This window comes from Molossus molossus, unplaced genomic scaffold (genome assembly GCF_014108415.1).
Source record: "Molossus molossus isolate mMolMol1 unplaced genomic scaffold, mMolMol1.p scaffold_m16_p_14, whole genome shotgun sequence".
Classification (NCBI taxonomy): domain Eukaryota; kingdom Metazoa; phylum Chordata; class Mammalia; order Chiroptera; family Molossidae; genus Molossus; species Molossus molossus.
In genome coordinates this window covers 87754988-87774693 of record NW_023425349.1, presented here as the reverse complement: position 1 = coordinate 87774693, position 19706 = coordinate 87754988, and the positions used below count along the sequence as shown (strand labels likewise).

Here is a 19706-nt window from a genome sequence, read left to right as displayed (position 1 = left end):
TAAAAAAAAAAAAAAAAACAACCCCCCTTCTGTAGCAGGAAACAAATTGCTTGTTCTTGAGAACTTTCCCATCAAGAATTTAGTAGAAGCAGGTATACTTATATCATTTTGATGTTTTTGTTAATGTTTCCAAACAATGTACTTTGAAATCAGAATCACTTATCGTTTTCATATAATTCTCCTGATGCTCTTCATCACACATTAGTGATCAGAAACGAGATGTAATTCCCCAATCCCTGCCCGCAAGACCTGAGTAGGATCTTACTGTAAGTTGAAGGGAGTTTCGCCCTAACTCATGGATTGTGCAAGAATGAACTGCTGTTGGGTTTGACTGATTGTAGATGGGTTGTGGTGTGGTGTATTGAAGGCTATTGAATGCAACTTACAATGCTTAATAAAAATCTTTATTCTTTTAGTATAAAGTATGGTGTGGGTTTTAAATTCTTTGTATTTTATTGAGGTTTAATTCAAATTGAAACGGCTACAGAAAAGCTTGGTCAAATAAACAAAATTGAGAAATATTTTGTCCTTTGCAAATAATTCCAGGTTTCCAGCTCTATAAAGAAACTTCCATACATGGTTAATATGAAAATTATGCAGATTTCTGAGTTTCAGTTACAAAAAAAGACATTCTCTGATAGAGCAGGCTTAGAAATAAAAATTTATTTTTTCTAAAAAAGCCCAAGGAAGAGATACATTTGATCTTGATTAAACCACTTTTTAAAAAATTAGCCAAATCCATACTGTGATTTGTTTAGTTTTTACCCAATGTCCCTTTATGTCCTAGAATCCACTACATTACATTTAGTTGTCATTGTCTCCTTGGGCTCTTCTTGTCTGACAGTTTTGAGGGGCTCACAGGTATTTTGTTTAATGTCCCTCAACTGTAATTGGTCTGATGTTTTTCTCATGAGTCATTTGGGGTACATACAGTTAACATGACTTAACCACCGTTGCCTGACCTTGCTGGTGACTGACCTTGATCATCTGGCTGTGTTGGTCAGGTTTCTTAGCTCTAAAGTTGCTCCCACCCCTTTCTATCTGTTCTTTGGAAGAGTCACTCTGCACCGTCCACACTAGAGTGGGGAGTTATGCTTAAGTACTTAAATTATTTGGAGTTTGTGCATGACAGATTTGTCTTCACCATTTCACCATGCTTCTATGTCAGTGAGTTCTGAGTGCTTAGCACAAGGCAGGGTGACTGAATTCGTTTTTACTAGTTCCTGTTTACTGCAAAATGATCCTGTTCTAAAATAGGAAATGCTACTTTAAGAGCACTATTCTGGTTGTTTTAGCCCCTTTCATCCTAACAACGATCCTGTAAGGATGACCATCACCGCCAGAGACGTTTTTCCTAGCTGCGGAGACGCTAGAAAGCGGCAGAAGCGGTTCCGAGCCGCGCTGTCGGACTCGAGTGCGCGCAGGCTGCAGAGCCGGACCGTCAGCTGGCCCATCCTCGAGCTGGCCCTGCGGGGACCGCCGCTGCAGGGGCTGCGGGCGCGCTGGGCGCCTGCTGCGCGGACCCGGGGCCGGAAGGGGGACCTGGCGGGACCAGGCGGCCAGGCAACTCGCCTCGGCTCCACCCGCTACGCAGTCGGAGGAGGATGAAGGGCGGGCGGGGCGGCGCGCTTCCTGCTCGTGCGAGGGGGACGGAGTCTCGCGTAGGGCGGGGCTACGCGGAGCGGGGCGTGTCTGCGCGTGGGTCAAGTGCGGAACCTTGCGTAGGTGGGGCGGGGCGGGAGGCGGGGCGCTCGATGGCTCCCGCCCCGCCCCGCCCCGCGCAGGCGCTGCGCGCGCACACGTCCTGGGATGGGCGGTCTTGCGTCTCCGGCGCTGCCGCTCAGGCCTGGCGGGTGAAGGCCTGGCGGGTGAAGGCCCGGCGTCGTTCTCACCGCCGGCACCGGGGCCGATTCCGCGCGCGGACCGCCGACAGGGGCTTCCGGGGCCTTTCCTGCACGGTCAGCGCTCAAGTCATGGCTCCCGGGTCCGGGCCCCAAAAGACCCTCCGGACAGGCACCTCCCCCCCATCCTGGGTAGCGCGTGCCCACTGTCCGGAGCTCCGCGTCCCCGCGGGAGTGACCAGACGCGGGGTGCTGTGGCCCTGCGCGCGGACCGGAAGTGCAGTCCGTTTGCACCGCCGCGGCTCCGGTTGGCGGTGACGGGAGCCCACGCCACTCCTCCCTGACCCGTCCGATCAGCGGTGCTGGTCTTGCCACCGCTCAGGGACGGGGTTTGAGCCCCCACGCTCACGCCGTGCCATGTCCACAGCCCCTGCTCGGCGGTTCCGTCCCCAGAATCGGAGTCTGGCTGGATGTCCCTCGTCCGCGCGGTACCCCAGACCCCTCGGGGTGGACCCGTGCGCCCAGTGCCGCCCCTGCCACGACCGGGCACGGCCTCTACCTCCCTGGGCAGGCCCACCGCCCGGAGAACAGCCCGCGGGGGCCCCGGGGACGCGGAGGGGTGTGGAGGGCACCACACTGGGCTGGGAACGCGCTGGCCGTTCTGCCCACGTCACCAGGACCACATCGCAAGACGGGCGAGGGCCCCTGTGGGGCCTGGCGGGGGCTTGGACCGAAATCTGACCCGGCATTGACCGTTTATTTCCTTTAAAAACAAAACAAAACAGTTTTTACTACTTCTTTTTCTCGTTTCAAAAGTAATGTTTATTGTAATAACTTTTAAAAATGTAAGTAAACATAAAGGAAAACAGTAATTCTTCCATCCTGCGACACCTGTTTTTAATATTTGCTCTTTATCTTTCCTTTTTCTATGCAATATATAGATGGTTTTTATTTCCTTTGCAGAAAATAATCAAGTTGTCCATACATATTTTGTGACATTTCCCCTCACCTAGCATCATTTATGTCTGTCTCTCCCTGTCGTTCCATATTGTGCCAAAGCCCCACAGCTTCAGGGGGTGGCTGCACCATGATGTACCTGCCCCCCAGTGTGCTGTACATGGTTTACTCCAGCACTCCCAGTATTGATTGTTCATGTCAGGCCCAGTTCTAGGCCCCCAAGGCGCAGATAGTGGCAAGGGCCCTGCCTTCATGGCCTTTCCATGGGGGTGGGAGGAGGGAGTATACATGTATTGTGTACAAATAAACTTTCAGACAAGATAAGGAAAATCAAATGAGGTGATAGGGCATTTGGCAGGGAGGACCTGTGGGACCAGGGGCAACAAGGACAGTGGTCTGTGCAGAGAGGGGTCGGATTCAGGCCAGGTGGGAATCAGTGAATGGAGAGAACCTGCCCATAAGGGGTGAATCCACCCTTGCAGGGTGAGGCTTTTTGGGCGTGCTGGTGGCCCTTGGAAGGTTGTGAGTGGCCTCTAGGTGGTCAAGGGAGGGGATGCTTGCACACCCAGCAAGCGATGAGCATTTTGCCAGAAGATATGCAGGAGGGTGGGAGGCACTGGGAAGGGCCTCTAGGTCCTCTGCACTGACTGCACCCCTCCCACCTCTTTGCCAGGATGATGGGAAACCGCTTTCTGGTTTTCATGTGCTTCCATTCATTGCCAGTGAGGGTAGCATTTCCCTTCTTATGTTTACTGTGTCTTCAGTTTCTCCCATTTTTCAGTGGACAGGGAACTTATAATGCCTTGGCTCTTTTATGATTCTAAAAACCCAGGCCAAAACACGAATTTTAAGAAAGAATTCACCATCAGTATCATCACCTGCAAGGACACAGGGGATGCCAGTTCTTTCCTGATGTGGGTATCCTCAGGAGCAGCTCTTCCAGTGATTTTATTCTACCTTCAGTTTTTATTAGGATGTCTAACTTACTGCCCCCCTTTACTCCTTACTCCCCACTTGGTAGAGTGACCCTTGCAGAGGCTGCTTTGTCTGGAGCTGCCTTTGCTCTCCCCAAGTGGACCCCGGGCTGGGGGATGCAGGGTGTCCCTTCTGTCCTGTTAGCTTCCCTAGTACAGACCTGCAGACGGTCAAAATTACCCAGGCAGAGTACGAGCCACTTAAGGGCAGGTGCCTTGTATGGCCTTGGCCTTGGCAGCTCATGAAACAGTTACAGGCACCCTTTGCAGACCTACCCAGTCACACACTCCTGGGATTTGTGCATGTCCATCCCTGCAGACATGACTGACCATAGTATGAGCTGTGGGAGGGTCACCCTGGTTCCAGTTTGCCTAGAAAAGCCTGTTTGCCCCTGTTCTGGTATTTTATTAATAGCACCTTTATGGGTAGTAAATTATATGGTCACCCAGTTGAGGGGATTTTGTCTACAAACACAGTGCATGAAAACACCACAGGGTCACAACAAAAAAGAGTACACTTTTTTTGTTGAGATGGTAAACAAAAAAGAGTACACTTTCACACCTGTCAGAAAAAAACAGAAGGCTACCGAAGTTCCCATGGGTCATTGTTTATTTCATTCAATTCTGGATCAGACTAGCTTGGTGCCAGCACCCCAAGAAGGGCCCACTCTTATAAGTCTCTTTGTATTCCTAGATGAATTCATCTGTTACAAAAGCACACATCCAGAGCCGATCTCGTATCTCTTTTATGACATTTCCCACCACCCAGACAGTTATTGGCTGTCTGTCTTCCACTCTGGCATATGAGCTCCTTGGAGGTAGAAAATGTGTCTGCCTTGTTCACTGCTATAAAATCTGCATTAGTTGTAACCAACACGTTGGATAATCTAGATGAGATGGACAAATTCCTAGAAACACACAAAACTGAATCATGAAGAAGTAGAACATCTCAATAAACATCTACCTATTAAGGAGTTGAAGCAATAATAAAAACCACCTGCTCTGGCTGGTGTGACTCAATTGGTTGGAACACTGTCCCATACACCTAAAGTCTCAGGTTTTATTTCTGGTCAGGGCAGATAGCTAGGTTGCAGGTTCAGTCCCCGGTTGGGGCATGTATGGGAGGCAACTGATCAATGTTTCTCTTTTGCATTGATGATTCTCTCTCTCTCTCCCTTCCTCTCTCTGAAAATCAATAAACATATTTTAAAATACACACCTGACAAAGAAAAGCCCAGGACCAGATGGCTTTGCTGGTGAATTTTACCACACACTTAAAAGTTAACACCAATCCTTCTTAAACTCTTCCCAAAAATTGAAGTGGAGGGAATCCTAACCCTTTCTATGAAAGTCACATTACCCTGATCAAAAGCCAGACAAAGACTCTATAAGAAAAGAAAACTGCAAAACAATATCCCTTAACACTGATGCAAAATCCTCAACAAAATACCAGAATTCAATAGCATATTAAAAGGATCATACACCATAACCCAATGGAATTTGTTCCTGGAATGCAGGGATGGTTCAACATCCTTTAAATCAATAAAAACCAATAAATGTAATACACTACATTAACAGGATGAAGGGGAAAAAACATCATCATCTTAATTGACAAAGAAAAGGCATTTGACAAAATGCAACACCCTTTCATGATAAAAATACTCAACAAAAATAGAAGACTTTGCAGCATTGTAAAGGGCATATGTGAAAGACCCTAAACAAATGTAATAATGGTGAAAGACTAAGAAATAAGCTTTTCCTCTAAAATCAGGAACAAGAGAAAGATGCCCCACTTCTATTAACATAGTACTGGAAGTTCTAGCTAGAGCAATTAGGCAAGAAAAAGAAAGAAAAGGTATTAAAATTAGGAAAGAAGAAGTAAAATTATCTCTGTTTGTAGGAGACATGATCTTATATCACGTAAAATCATCAAGATTTAAGAACTCTTGCCCTGGCTGGTGGGCTCAGTGGTTTAGAGTGCCGGGCCACAGACCAAAGGGCCAAGTGTTCAATCCCCAGCCCTGGTTGGGGTGAGTGTAGGAGGCAACCAATTAATGTGAGGCAACCAATTGATACATCTCTCTCACACTGATGTTTCTCTCCCCCTCCCTTCCTCCCTTCCACTCTCTCTGAAAATCAATGAAAAAAAGTAGCCTTGGGTGAGGATTAAAAAAAAAAAATTCAGGAACTCTGAAGATTCCATGAAAAGCCGAACTAATAAACAAATTCAGCCAAGTTGTAGGATACTACATCAACACACAAAAATCAGTTTTCATTCCACACACTAAAAATCAACAATCCAAAAAGGAAATTAGGAACACAATTCCATTTACAATACCACCAGAAAAATAAAATACTTAGGAATCAACTTAACTGAGGAGACTAAACCCATACACTGAAAACTACAAAATATTGCTGAAAGCAATAAAAGAAGACACAACTAATGGAAAGACATCCTGTGTTTATGAATCATAAAATATCATTTAAGATATCAGTACTACCCAAAGCCACCTACTAGACCCACTGTAATCTCTGTCAAAATTCCAACAGCCCTTTGCAGAAATGAAGAAGCCAATCTTCAAATTCATATGGAAGTGTAAGCCAAAACAATCTTGAAAAAGAAGAACAAAGCTGGAGCACTCATAGTTCCTTATTTCAAAACTTACTACAAATCTACCATGATCAAAAGTGTGGTACTTTAGAGAGAGAAGAAAGGAGCCAGTACCACCATATGAGTGTGGTACTGGCAAAAAATAGACATATAGACCAATATAATACAATAGAGAGCCCAGACATAAACCCTTGCCCATATGGTTAAATGGACTTTGACAAGGGTGTCATACCACAAAGAAAGGGCAGTGTTTTATTTTACATTATTTAAAAAACTGTTTAAAATTAATTTGAGAGAGAGAGGGAGAGAAAGATAGAGACATTGATGAGACGGAACATCAACTGGCATGCCCCCCAGTGGGGAGCAGGCCCACAACCTGGGCATGTGCCTGACCGGGAATGGAACTGGCAACCTCTTGGTGCATGGGTCGATGCTCAACCACTGAGTCACACCAGCCAGGCAAAGGCAGTGTTTTCAACAAATGGTGCTGGGAAAACCAGATATCCACATGTGAGAGAATGAAGTTGGACCCTTACCTCATACCACATACAAAAATTAATTTAAAATGGATTGAAGACCTAAATCTCAGAACTGAAACTATAAAACTCTTAGAAGGAAACATAGGGGGGAAGAAGAAAAGAAAATGTAGAATTAGCCAACATCACTAATCATTAGAGAAGTGTAAATCAAAACCACAATGATTAGGGTGTTTCAGTGGAACCAAAAAAACAAAACAAAACAAAAACACCACAATGAGATACCACTTCACACACATTAGGATGGCTGTAATAAAAAATAAACACTCACACACATGCAACCAAACCAAAAATGAGGAAAGAAGTGCTGATGAGGATGCGGAGAATGAGAACCCCTGTGCACTGTTAGGGGGAATGTAAAAGGTGCAGCTGCTGTGGGAAACAGTACTGGTTCCTCAGACAGTTAAAAATAGAGCTACCATATGATTCAGCAATTCCACTTCTGGGTGTATGTACACACAAAAGAAGTGAAAACAGGGACTTGCACAGATATGTGTACACCCATGTTCATAGCAGAATAATCCACCATAGCCCAAATGTGGAAACAATCCAAGTATCCATCAACAATGAATGAATAACCCAGACGATACATACATACAGTATAGGATTATTCGGCCTTAAAAAGCAAGTTCTGATATATGCTATGACGTGGATGAACTTGAGGACGTTAGGCTAAATGAAATAAACCAGACACAAAAGGACAAGCGCTGTATGATTCCACTTATAGGAGGTAGCTAGAGTTGTCAAATTCACAGGGTAGAACGGTGGTTTCCAAGGGCCAGGGAGAGGGGGTAATGGGGAGTGGAAGTTGGTGTTTAATGGGAAAAGAGTTTCAGTTTGGGAAGGTGTTCTGGAGATGGATGATAGTGATGACTGCACAACCATGTGAATGTACTTAATGCCACAGAGCAGTACACTTAAAAATGGCTAAAATGGTAACTTTTAAGGTGTGTGTTACACAATTAAAAATATATCTACACTTGCATTCATTGCAATCTACTGAGTGACGGATGGAATAAACAGGGACTAGAAAGTGCTGTTTTCCTTTGGGCAACAAGGTGAATGACAGGTCTTGGTCTCAGATGCTCACAACTGGATGCACAGTGCTATAGGTGTTCTTCATTGGAGCACCAGGGTGATGGGCAGCATGGGGACCACATCGTTTGGGGGCCCACCCTCTGACCCCTGCAGCAGGCCAGGCCACTGGGGGTGAGTGGTGAGGTCTTGATGCTCACAGACTCCTGGATGCTGCGCCCTGGGGAATGGGGCAGATTTTGGGGGGTGGGTATGGAGGCAATGGCAGATCATGTGGAGAGGCCACCAAGCTTGGGGCAGCAGAATCCCAGGATGCCTATGGCCAGAGAGGATGCCTGGACCTCTGAAGCCACCTCTTTTCTGGGTCCCTGTGAGGAAATTCCTTCTGCTGTCCTTCCCTTTACTGTACAGTCTCGCCTGGTCCAGGCCTCTGCTTCCAAGTCACCTCTGTCTGCCCCCCACCTGGGCCAGTTTCCCCAGGACACTGTGGCACCCAGTCTACTAGTCTTGCATATGTGTCACTGTCTCTCTTTACTATGGGACAAGCTCCAGAGGACTTGGGACTGCTCAGTGCTCCACAGAGGCTACCAAGCAGCTACAGCACTGCAGGGCACACAGCAGGTGCTCAATACCTGCTTAAGGAAATGAGTGAGATGGAGGGTGGACATGAACACAGAAAGAACAGGGAACTCATAGGGAGAAGCCCAATAGAGGAAGAGTTTGGGATCCATGTCCGGGCTTATTTCAGTCTGTATTTAGCAGGCAGCCATAGAAGAGGTATGAATAACAGCATTCTCAGTTCACACTTCAAATGCAGTCCATTCTCCAAGGTCAGCAGTGAATGCCTGCAGGTGGGGTGACAGGCTCCCAGGCAACTGTGTGTGCTTAGGGCGCCCTGAGGGTGGCAAAGGGGTGCAGCATAGGCTCTGGCTTGGGATTTAGTCTGGGTTCCTGTCTTGCTCCCTCATCTCACCAGCCAGCTGACCTCCTTCATGAGGCATTTAACTGCTTTGAGCCTCAGTTTTCACTTCTGGAAATGGCACCAATCCTACCCATCGATGACATCTATCTATATACTCATCTCTAAAGTGGAAGCACTAACACCTAAGGTGTCAATGTGAGTTTTGAGTATGTAATCACCACCAAGGGGATATTCTAAGTGCTTTAGAAGCAGCTGCTGAGTGCTGGTCTGGTCTCGTCTGGTCTGGGAACGACTAAGCACAGTGCATTTGAAAAATGCTGGGTAACTATTATTATTTGTAAACAAGGAAATGGAAGTGTCAGAGAGGAGGACCGTCCACAGTCAGGATGGCTTCCCCTGCACCACAGTGGCCTCCAGAAGCTTCTGGTTTCAGTGCACCACACGGGTACATGTGGACACTGCTGCTCTGAGTGCTTCAGCACTGCTGGAGGGGAAGTAACAGCAGTGCCCAGGCAGGTGGCTCTCTGGGCCTCCTTACAGACGCTGGCCTGCAGGCTGAGCACTGTTTATCTGCCCTAATTCACTCCAGGGTGTCAATGGTCCAACAGTTACTCCCTTTTCAGAGCCATATAGGCTGTCTCCAGGAAGAAAGACACAGGAGAGGAGGGACAGCCTTAGCTGCAGACCCTAGGCAGCTCACTAAGGTGTGAAAGGGTGGAAGAGAAAGCTTATCCCTCTCCTGTCTTACCCTTTTTCCAGCTTTTCCCCACTGGCATCTTCCTCATGCGTGAGCCCCCAGCGATGGCACTGCTGAGGGGGTCCCCTTTCGGGGGAGGATGGCTGACTGGTAAGGGCCGATTTGGACTCAATTAGGCGTGAGGACTTCAACTGAGCTGCCTGCAAGTGGCCCTTAGAGGCTGCTGGCTGAAGCCACAGGCCTGTCAGTAGTGCTGCTGGACCAGACTCCTGCCCCAGGTCTGTAACTGAGTTTGCAGTTGCCAAGGTGGGACAGAGTGAGGGAGCACATTCAGGTTCCCTACTCCAATGGGAGGACACAGTATGCAGCAGCTGGGAGGGGCAGGGAGGGTCTGCCAAGGGACACCTTGACAAAAGATCCCTGCCAGCTGAGCAGCCTGACCATACAAGCCAAACACCCCGACCAGCCAGGTGAGGAGGGAGGACTACTTTGGGGCAAGGCTGGGGGGCCCAGAGTGGGGCTATGGTGCCTCTACACCTCCTTCTCCCCAGTCACCAGTGGAGCTCAGTAATCCCTGACACAATGGGACATCGAGGGCCTGCTGCTCTCCTTGCCACTTAGATCACCCAGGCCTGGAAGCTTTGACCAGTGCTCCTGGGCTCCTGCATTCTGTCCCCCTTTGGGGCTGGGCATCAGGGAAGTCCAGGGGCAGTATGAAGGAGGGTGGGGTGTCTTCAGCCAGGAATGAAGGGGAAAGGCAGGAGGAAAGGGAGCAGGAAAAAAGGGACTGGAGGAACCCCTGCCTGCTGGGTCATAACAAAGTTAGAGCCAAGTAGTCCGTCTGCTCTACCTTCTTAATGAGAAAGGGCATGGGGGAGGGGGGTGTCACCCTGCACACAGGGGTTTCCTGTCCTCAGCCCACCTTCTCACCCCACCCTGTGTCCCTGTTCCCCCTTCCCTGCAGGTCCCTCCCCATGTTCTCCCTCCACCATATCCTGGCCCACCATCTCCTAGCAGGGTACCCCGTCCATATTCTCCTGCAGGGGGTATCCTGGGGCCTCCCTTCTCCCAGCTCCCCAGCTTCCTCCGCGGGTCCCCGGCCCACTATCTCCCCTGAAGAATCCCCCAGCTCACTTTCTCCCCTGGAGAGATTCCCAGGCCTACTTTCTGCCCTGGCAAGTCTCCAAGTCCACCTTCCCCCCTGGAGGGGTCCCTGACCCACCTTCTCTCCCTAACCAGGGGTCCAGGTCCCACTTTCTCCCCGGGACTGGCCCCCAGGCCCACTTTCTCTCCTTCAGGTTTCCAGCCCACCTTCTCCCTCGGAGGGGTCCCGAGCCCACCTGTCCCCTGTAAGGGTCCTCAGGACCACCTTCTCCCCGGCAGGTCCCCGGCCCGCCTTCACCGCGGTCCCCGGCCCGCCTTCCCGCGGCGGGAGCGGCGGCCAGGCCGCGGGCGGAGGCGGCGCCACCCGGGGCGCTGACGTAGAGGCCGCTCGGCGGCCGGGGGTCCCTTCGGTGGGGCCGCGGCTCCCCGCTCGCCCGCCGCCCCCGCGCGTCCATTCCCTTTTGTGTCCCGCGCGCCGGCCCCGCGCACACTCGCGCCCTGAGCCCCCGGGCCGGCGGGCGGCTCCCGCGGCCTGCGCGCGCCCCGCTTTGTGTGGACGCGCCGCGGGTGCGCGCGGGCTGTCGTGCGCCCCCGGCCCGTCCCCGGCCCCGGCCCCGGCCCGCCCGGCCCCCGCCCGGCCCGGCCCGCCCGGCCCGACCCGGAGCGCAGCGCGGGCGGCGGGCGGGCGGGCGGCGCGAACATGGCGACGGTGCCGGTGTACTGCATCTGCCGGCTGCCCTACGACGTTACCCGCTTCATGATCGAGTGCGACGCCTGCAAGGACTGGTTCCACGGCAGGTGAGCGTGGCCCGGCCCCCGGGCCGGCCCCGGCCCCAGCTCGGCCCGGCCCGTGCGCCTCGCAGGCCCGGCCCCGCCGCCCGCCGGCCGCGCGCCCTTTTGTGCCCGGGGCGGGGGCCAGGCCTGCGGCGCCCCTCGCTGCCGCGCACAAAGCGGGCCCGGGGGCCAGGCGGGCCGGGCTGGGAGTTGGGGCGCCGGCGGCCTGGCGACTGACCGCGGGGCGCAGGCCGGCTCCGAGGCCCAGGCCGGCCGCCGCCTCCCCCGCGAAGTTGCAGGAACTTTCCCCGCGCGGCCCGGGGAGGCGCGAGCGGCGGGCTCGGACGCCGGCGGGGCTTGGCGGACGCGGGTCCGGGGAGGGGGCGGCCGGCGCGCCCACCCTGCGCTGCGGCCGGAGCTCCCGGGCCTCGTCTCCTCCGGCGGGACCCCTTCCCGGCCCCGCGGGCTCCTGGACCCGGCGGCCTGCTCGTCCCCAGTTGGGAGTGGGTGACAGAAGGTGTCTGTGCGGGTGGGGTGTTGTGGCTTTGCCGCCTCCTCCCTGGTCGGTACGTTTCCCCTTTCCCCTCGTCTCTGCTCCAGACAGGAACACCCCGGTTTTGACTTGAACCTTATGCTCCCTGAGAAAGATGGGGTTGGGAAGGTAAAGCTTATCTCTTGCCCATGGCCATGACCTGGCCCTGCGCCTAGTTTTCAAAAGCCGAGGTCCCTTCTCACCCAGAAGTAAATGGAGGGGGAGGAAAAGGAGGTGGCACTGCTGCCCAAACTGCTCCAACAGGTTTTCATGTGTCTGGGCCTCTGCAAGACCGGCCAGGGGCTGGCCAGGGGTGGCCAGGACTGTATGCCCTCTCAGGCCTGGAGAACCGGGCTGGGGCAGGAGGGGTATGTGCTAGTGGGTGGTCCCTGATCCCCATGGCTGTTGGGTCTAGTCCTGCCAGTTCACGTGTGGGGAGCCAGGCAGCCTGATGTGACAGGGCCTGTTCACACTGGTCAGTGCCAGGCCTGAGTCCCTGTGACAGAGACTTCCAGTGAGGAGTGTGGAGAGCGGGGACACCTACTGAAATCTCCCGGGCCTCAGAGACTGCCTTCCTTTGGGTGCCAAGGGCTGCAGAGACACCCCCCCCCACAACACACATACCCCAGAGCATCAGAGCCTGGGGTGTGAACACTAGGCTCTACACATCCACCAACTGGCATCCTCTCAAAGTTCATAGCTGGACCAAGGGTGAGAGCTGCCATCTGATCCCTCATGTCTCCTCATTTCCAGAGATGCTGAGAAGGTGGCCCTCAGTGCCCTGAAAGTGAACGGGGCCTCTCCTTCCTCCCTACCTCCATCTGGACCTGCAGAGCTTCCAGGGTGCCCAGGTTGGGGGAGGTATAGGGCCAGGGAGGACCCTGAGGGGCTGGTAGCATTTGCTGTGTTAGCCTGGGAAGAGGCCAGGAGAGAGGTTTGTCCTGACACCTTAAAGGGGCTGTTTTGGGGAGGCCTTGTCTCCTTATTTCTTATTTCTCATCTGAGGTCTTTGATTTGATCTTACACAGGCTCAGATCATTTGATCAGCACAGATTCATGTCCACCTATGTGGAGTGGCCCTGGGGTCTGAAAGAGGCTTACCCTCTTTGGGAAAAGGGTCACTTGTAGACCGGAGCCCTGAGGCCGGATTGCCTCCTGGAGTTCCCTCCCCCTCCCCCACACAGGGAGTGCCCTCACAGACCCTGGCCAGGCCCTCCTTCTCTGTAACAGGAAGGTGTGTGACATGACGCCTGTTTCCCAACCTTTATTTCTGGATAACCCGCTGCTCTTTCTAGATCCACTTGCCACCTGTACTATTGTTTACTTAGTATTCAACAGCTCAACCCACTTTTAAAAAGTTTGAATACTTTGTAACTTTTTATTTTTAGAGAATTTTAGACTTACAGAAGAGTTACAAAAATGGTACAGATTCCCCATTCTTCACCTCCCTGAAGTTAACATCTCACTAGGTCATGCTGCAAGGGTGGAAACTGAGGCAGAAACACTGGGCACTGCGTCATCCAGACGACAGGCGTCAGCGGGTTTATTTCACCAGCTTTTCTCCCTGTTGTCCATTTCTTGTTCCAGGACACACAGTGCCTTTCACACCCATGTCTCCTTACTCCCCAGAATATTTTTTAGAGGAAAGCTTGGTATCTTTCCCTGAAGTGGAACATTAGTATCACTTGCCATGGATAGTACCTATAAAAAACAAACAACTGTTAAAGTCACAGGCTCTGTCTTGTCCCCCCCGTGATCTACCGCATCTCCAACACACCGCATTTGGAGATTACCCACATTCATGCCAGTGGAGCGTGCCAGCCGAGAACATGGTTGGGGCAGCTCTTAGGTAGGGCTGCTCCCATGGTTCGATCTCATCAGCACCCCAAGCCCCCCTCCCCATGTTCTCTGGGGAGGCCTCTCTGCTGGGTTGGGCTAGAAGTGCGGTCAGTCAGGAAGCCAGGAGTCCATGTTTCTGTCTTGACTGTGGCTGGTCACTCTCAAGTCGGGGCACCTTGTCAGCCCATCCAGCTGTCACCGGCACTGACTGGGCCTCACCTGGGAATTGACTTTGACTAGGATGGGATGGATTTTGCAGCCAGTTAGTTGCCTTGTGAACTGTCTTGTCCGTGTGTTTGGTAGGGAAGTGTGGCACCATGTCAGCCTTGGGGACCTTCCACCCCAGTTAGGGTGCCACAAAGCCCCTTGTATCAAGCCCCGGACAGCTTCTTGTATCTTCTGCCAGACCCCACGTGTGCCTCCACCCTTGCCTGTAGTGGGGTGTTCGGTGGCTGTGGACCAGTGGCTCTAAAAAATGACCCAGGTGGCTCATCTTGTCACCACCTGATGTGAAGAGTATTTGTCTCTGAAAAATAGGCATGTTTCTGTTAAAACAACAGACACCCTAAAGCTTCCTGGCCCTCCTTCAGGCACCTGTTCTGAAGGGTTTCTGGAGGCAGATGACTCAAATGAACTTGAACGAGTTTGAAAGCGAGTTGCTGTGTACATGCTTTAGTGATAGCAGTTCCGTGTATTCCTCGGTAAACGTGTCTGGGGTGTGTGTCCTGTGTGGGGTGCCACACTGGCTATAGGATCACAAGGTAGCATCCTTGCCTCTGCAGTGTTTTCTATGGAAGTCGGACGTGTAGATCTGGGAGTTCCAGGCCAGCCTGAGGAGCCTGGACAGAGTTGTGAGGAAGCATCATGGGGGCAGAAATGGAGGCGGGGCAGGGAGGCCACTTCAGGGATGTCCTGCAGCGTGGCCAGGAGGCAGGAGCCATATTGGAAGCTCTGAGCAAAGGAGTGGTGGGAGGGAACTGAGGATCTGGCAGGGTCCCTTTGGCTGCCACAGGCACAGTTGGTGGCAGAGGCGGGAGCCACTGTCCAGGTGAGAGGTGCTGGGCAGGACAGGGGTGGGGGGAACGGAGGTGGTGAGAAGGGGTCAGGTTCTGGTGTGGATCCCCTCCAGTCCCTGGGTGTTCTTCCGTCTGCCTGGGCTCTGCCCACCCTGTCTGCCCATGGCCTCCAGCACTTGTAGGCCTTTGTGGGCTCTTGCCATGTCCCCACCCCACCAGCCGCAAGAGCCTTGGGGCAGAGCCACGTCTGGAGGTCCTTGGCTCTCACGGGTGCCTGGCGACACAGTGGGGCACGTGGCCAGCTCTGTTGGCCAGCGGAGCATGTGTGTGCTTGGAGGGAATGGAGGGCCCGCCAGGGGTCAAGCTTCAATGTTGCAATCTGGGTGATTAGATCTGACATTTCAATCCTAGAACCTGAGATTCCTAAACACCAGGGGAAGGGCCTTCCACAGGAAGACGGAGTGTGGCCTGTCTGCCGAGCTTGGAGATAGCAGTCATATTAAAGCGAGGAATTCTCACTTTGTGAACTTAAGAAGTTCTGAAAGAAGTTGGGGAATACCAGCTTCCAGAGGGCAGAGCAGAGGTCCCCTGCCCATTGACCCTTTCCATGTGAGGCGAGGCTCCGAGGGAGTCACTTGGAGTTAGGCTCATTGTAATTGCAGAATGTTTGCTTTTATTGAAAATATTGAGTTGGAAACGTGCTTGGTTGTGAGCTTTTCCCCTGTGGATCCACATGGGCTCAGGTGTGGCTGCTGATGGCCTGACTTTGGGCAAACATTTGGGGGTCTTGGTATGGACCCTGCCACCCCCGAGCACCCTGTCCTCTGGGGCCACCCCCCGCCTCTAGGCTTGTGGCATCTGGCCACAGGGCAGGGCCTTATTCTCAAACAATTTGTGGAGATTTGCAGTTGGGAGTGAGTATTAGCCAGGAAATGTTCCACACCAAATGTGCTGGAAGAATCTAAGTCCTAAATTCTGTGTGTGCAGAAAGCAGAGTGGTCACTTGGCTTCTAAATGTCCGATGTGATAGGGCTGCAGGACTCACACTGGGCCAGCCTGTATGGATTTGCTCTCAGTCATCCTTGGTTCCCACAGTGACCTGGGTGCTAGGCCGCCTGGGTGCTTGTCCTCCCACTTCTAGCAGAGAGGGGAGTCCTGCCTCCTCATCCTCTGGAGACAGACACTTTCCCACCAAGGCGCAGGGGCAGGGATGGCATCCAGCTTAAGTCATTCTGGCTCAAGGGCCTGAACAAGTACCAGGTGCTGACAACCCCATGCGTGTCCATGGTTTCACAAACACAACGTGGATGGAAACATCTTTACAGTAGGAGGGTGGCATCCAGTGCCAGGCTCTCTGCAGTGAGGAAGCCAGGCTCTCCGCAGTGCCCCTGTGTCTCTGGTGTGCCCACGTCCCGCCAGCCCCTTGCACCTCTCCTCCTCTTGCTCCACCACCATCCCCTCCTGCGCGTGCCTTGGTTCTCAGCTTTTAGGCTTGGTGGGTAACCCTAACCATGCATCTGGAATGGGGCTTGACCCTGTGCTTTGAGTCTAGTGTCTGGCCCTGGCCGGGTGGTTCAGTTGCTGGAACATTGTCTTGTGCACCAAAATATTGTGGAAGGTTGCCGGTTCACTTCCTGGTCAGGGCACATACCTAGGTTGTGGGGTTGGGGTGTGGTCAGGGGGAAACCGATGGATATTTTTCTCTCACATCGATGATGTTTCTCTCTCCCTTGCTCTTTCCCTAAAATCAATTAAAAACAAATAAAATGTATCCTGGGGTGAGGGAATAACAAAGAGTTTAGTGTCTGTTCATTTCCCCTCAAAGTGATGGGTCATTCCTGGAAACACATAGAATTCCAATCAATGGTTGGCTTTGACCTCAGAGCATAAAAACTGAAGGTCATTGTGGTGTTTGTCCAGGCAAATGAAGAAACCAGCCTTTTATCTTTTTTGAAAAAATTGGGGTAAAATTTATATACCATGAAATTATCCATTTTAAAGTGCATGGTTTATGGCATTTAGTACATTCAAAATGCTGTGCAACCATCACCTCTCTCTAGTTCCCAAACATTTTTATCACCCCAAAGGAAACCCATTATACAACAGCTTTCCCTTCTCCTCCCCTCCCCGGCCCTGGACAACCATCCATCTGTTTTGTGTCCCTATGGATTTATCTATTCTGGACATTTCATATAAATGGAATCATACAATGTGAAACTTTTTGTGTATGGCTTCTTTTACTTAGCATAATGTTTTTTACGTTCATCCATGTTGTAACATATATCAGAATTTCACTGATTTTTTTTATGGCAGAATAGTACTGCATTGTATGGGCAGATCCCAGTTTGTGTATCTATTCACCTGTTGATGGACATTTCGGCTTTTTCCACCTTTGGCCATTGTCAATAGTGCTGCTGTGAACATTTGTGTACAGATATTTATTTGAGGACCTGATTTCAATTCTTTTAGGAATTGTTGGGTCATATGCTTATTCTGTGTTTACCTCTTTGAGAAATCAACAAATTGTTTTCCACAGCAGCTGCACCGTTTTACATTCTCACCATCAATGTAGTAGTGATCTGATCCTCACCAATACTGGTTCTTTTCCATGAAAAAAAAGTGTTTTTATTGGTTTCAGAGAGAGGAAGGGAGAGAGAGAGAGAGAGAGAGAGAGAGAGAGAAAGAAACATCCATCAGCTGCCTCCTGCACCCCCCCTACTGAGGGTCAAGCCTGCAACCTGGGCATGTGCCATGGCTGGGAATCGAACCAGCAACCTCTTGGTGCATGGGACGACACTCAACCAACTGAGCCATACAGGCTGGGCTCATTTTCCATTTATAAAATGATAGCCATCCTAGCGGGTGTGAGGTGGGACCTCAGCATGGTTTGGGTTTTCATTTCCCTAAAGGCTAATGATGCTGAGCATGTTTCCATGTGCTTGTCGCGTTGACATCTTCGCAGCAATGTATATTGAAACACTGCCCATCTGTAAATTGGGTTATCTTTTTATTTTTGAGTTATAAGTGTTATTTATATATTCTGGACACCAGATTCTTATCAGATACATGATTTGTAAATATTTTCCCATTTGTGGGTTGTTTTTCACTTTGGTGATAATGTCCATAAAAGTTTTTAATTTTAATTTTTCTTCTGTCATTTGTGCTTTTGGTGTAATAGCTGGCCAAACTCACAGTCATGAAGATGTACCCCTTTGCTTTCTTTCTAAGAGTTTTATCGTTTTAGCTCTTACTAGTTCGTGTTTTTATTTATTTTCAGTTCATTTTAATATGTGATTGGAGGTAGGGATCCAACTTCATTTATTTGCATGTGAGTATCCAGTTGCTCCAGCACCATTTGTTGAGAATATTCTTTTCCTGTTGAAATCTCAGTGGCCGTGTTGAAAGTAATTTGACCACATATGTGAGCTCAGACTCTATTCCATTCCATTGATCTCTGTCTCTACTTATGCCAGTACCACACTGTTTTAATTACAGTAGCTTTGTAAGTTTTGAAATCAGGAAGTGTGAGACCTCCAATTTTGTTCTTTTTAAAAAAAAAAAAATATTGTTTTGGCTTTTCAGGGCTTCTTGCAGTTCCCTGCGAATTTGAGGGTTGGCTTCTCCATTTCTGCAGAAAGGGCTGTTGGAATTTTGAAAGGGATTGCATTGAAGATGGCAGCATAGACCATTTGGGGTATCTTGACATCTAATATTATGCCTTCTGATCCATGAGCACGGGATGTCTTTCCATTTATTTAGATTTAGGGCTTTGATTTTTTTCAGCAACGTTTTATAGTTTTCATTGTATGAGCCTTACATACCTTGGTTGAGTTTATTCCCAGGTATTTTATTCCTTCCGATGCAACTGTAAGTGGGATCCTTTTTGTAATTTCCTTCTTGGATTGTTTATGGCTGGTACTTTTACCCTTAAAAAAAAACATTGCCTTTTAATATGTGGTGACTGAATTTCCAGAAGCAGACACCTGCAGGTGTCTGTGCAGGTGCTGGGGTGCGCACGCTCAGCTGCGCGCCCGTGGGTGCCTGGGGAGGGATGTTGCTTTCCTTTGAACCGCCGTGTTTGGTGAGCTTGGCTCTGTCCCATCCCAGGCTGGGCATTTCCCCCCCACATGTGGAGGGCTCCTTATTGTATACGTGGGTCTCTGTCTCTTTCACCCTGATCTTTGAGAAAGCCATGATGTGGCATTTCAGGAACCACGCTGGGGGTTCTGCACGTGGCCTTTCTGGCCTTCCTACTGCCCCCAAGGGTGTGGTGGGGGTGGGTTGTTCTCATTGGGAGGACCGGAGAGATCAGCCTGTGAAAGCCAACAGGACCACAGGGCAGGCCGGGACAGCAGTGGTGTGTCTACCCCAGAGCTCCCCCTCTAGTGCCTCTCCACTGATGAGAGTGACAAGGGGATGCCAGGGACCCCTGAAGGCAGGCTGGTCATGGGATACCCTAACCTGCAGGATAGGTCAGCACTGCTCATGGCTGAGCTGTGTCCTCAAGAAAGTTTTGGGCAGCCTCTGGCTGTGTGCTCCCCACGCTGGGTCCCCCAAGTGGAGTGCCATTTTCTGCTTCACACAGAGGTGCAGAGTGAACCTCATTCCTTCTTACACCTGACACACGTGGGCTGGGCACAAGTCTCACGGTGCCAGACAGTGTGAGTGTGAGCATCTGGATGGGCCTTGGAGAGGTCTGAGCCCCATCAACACTGACCCCTGGGGCAGCCAGGCTCAGCTTGGGTTCCCGACCACCCCCACTCCTGCAGCCCGCAATCCCAGAGCAACACACGAGTAGCCCATAACCTGGTATGTGACTCTGGTACTTACAGATCTTGTAACTGTGCAACTGTGCCCCTTATGTTGCT

At 51.0% G+C, this 19706-nt stretch overlaps 1 protein-coding gene across 3 annotated transcripts in view; it reads left to right on the top strand.

Moving 5' to 3' along the window:
- The first annotated feature begins 11377 nt into the window (after window positions 1-11377).
- Window positions 11378-19706, top strand: part of PHF2 (PHD finger protein 2) — an 82988-nt gene continuing 74659 nt past the window's right edge. For all 3 annotated transcript variants that reach the window (XM_036260720.1, XM_036260719.1, XM_036260717.1), the window contains exon 1: window positions 11378-11475. In XM_036260720.1, coding sequence (XP_036116613.1) covers window positions 11378-11475 — 98 coding nt within the window. The remainder of the gene's footprint in view (window positions 11476-19706) is intronic.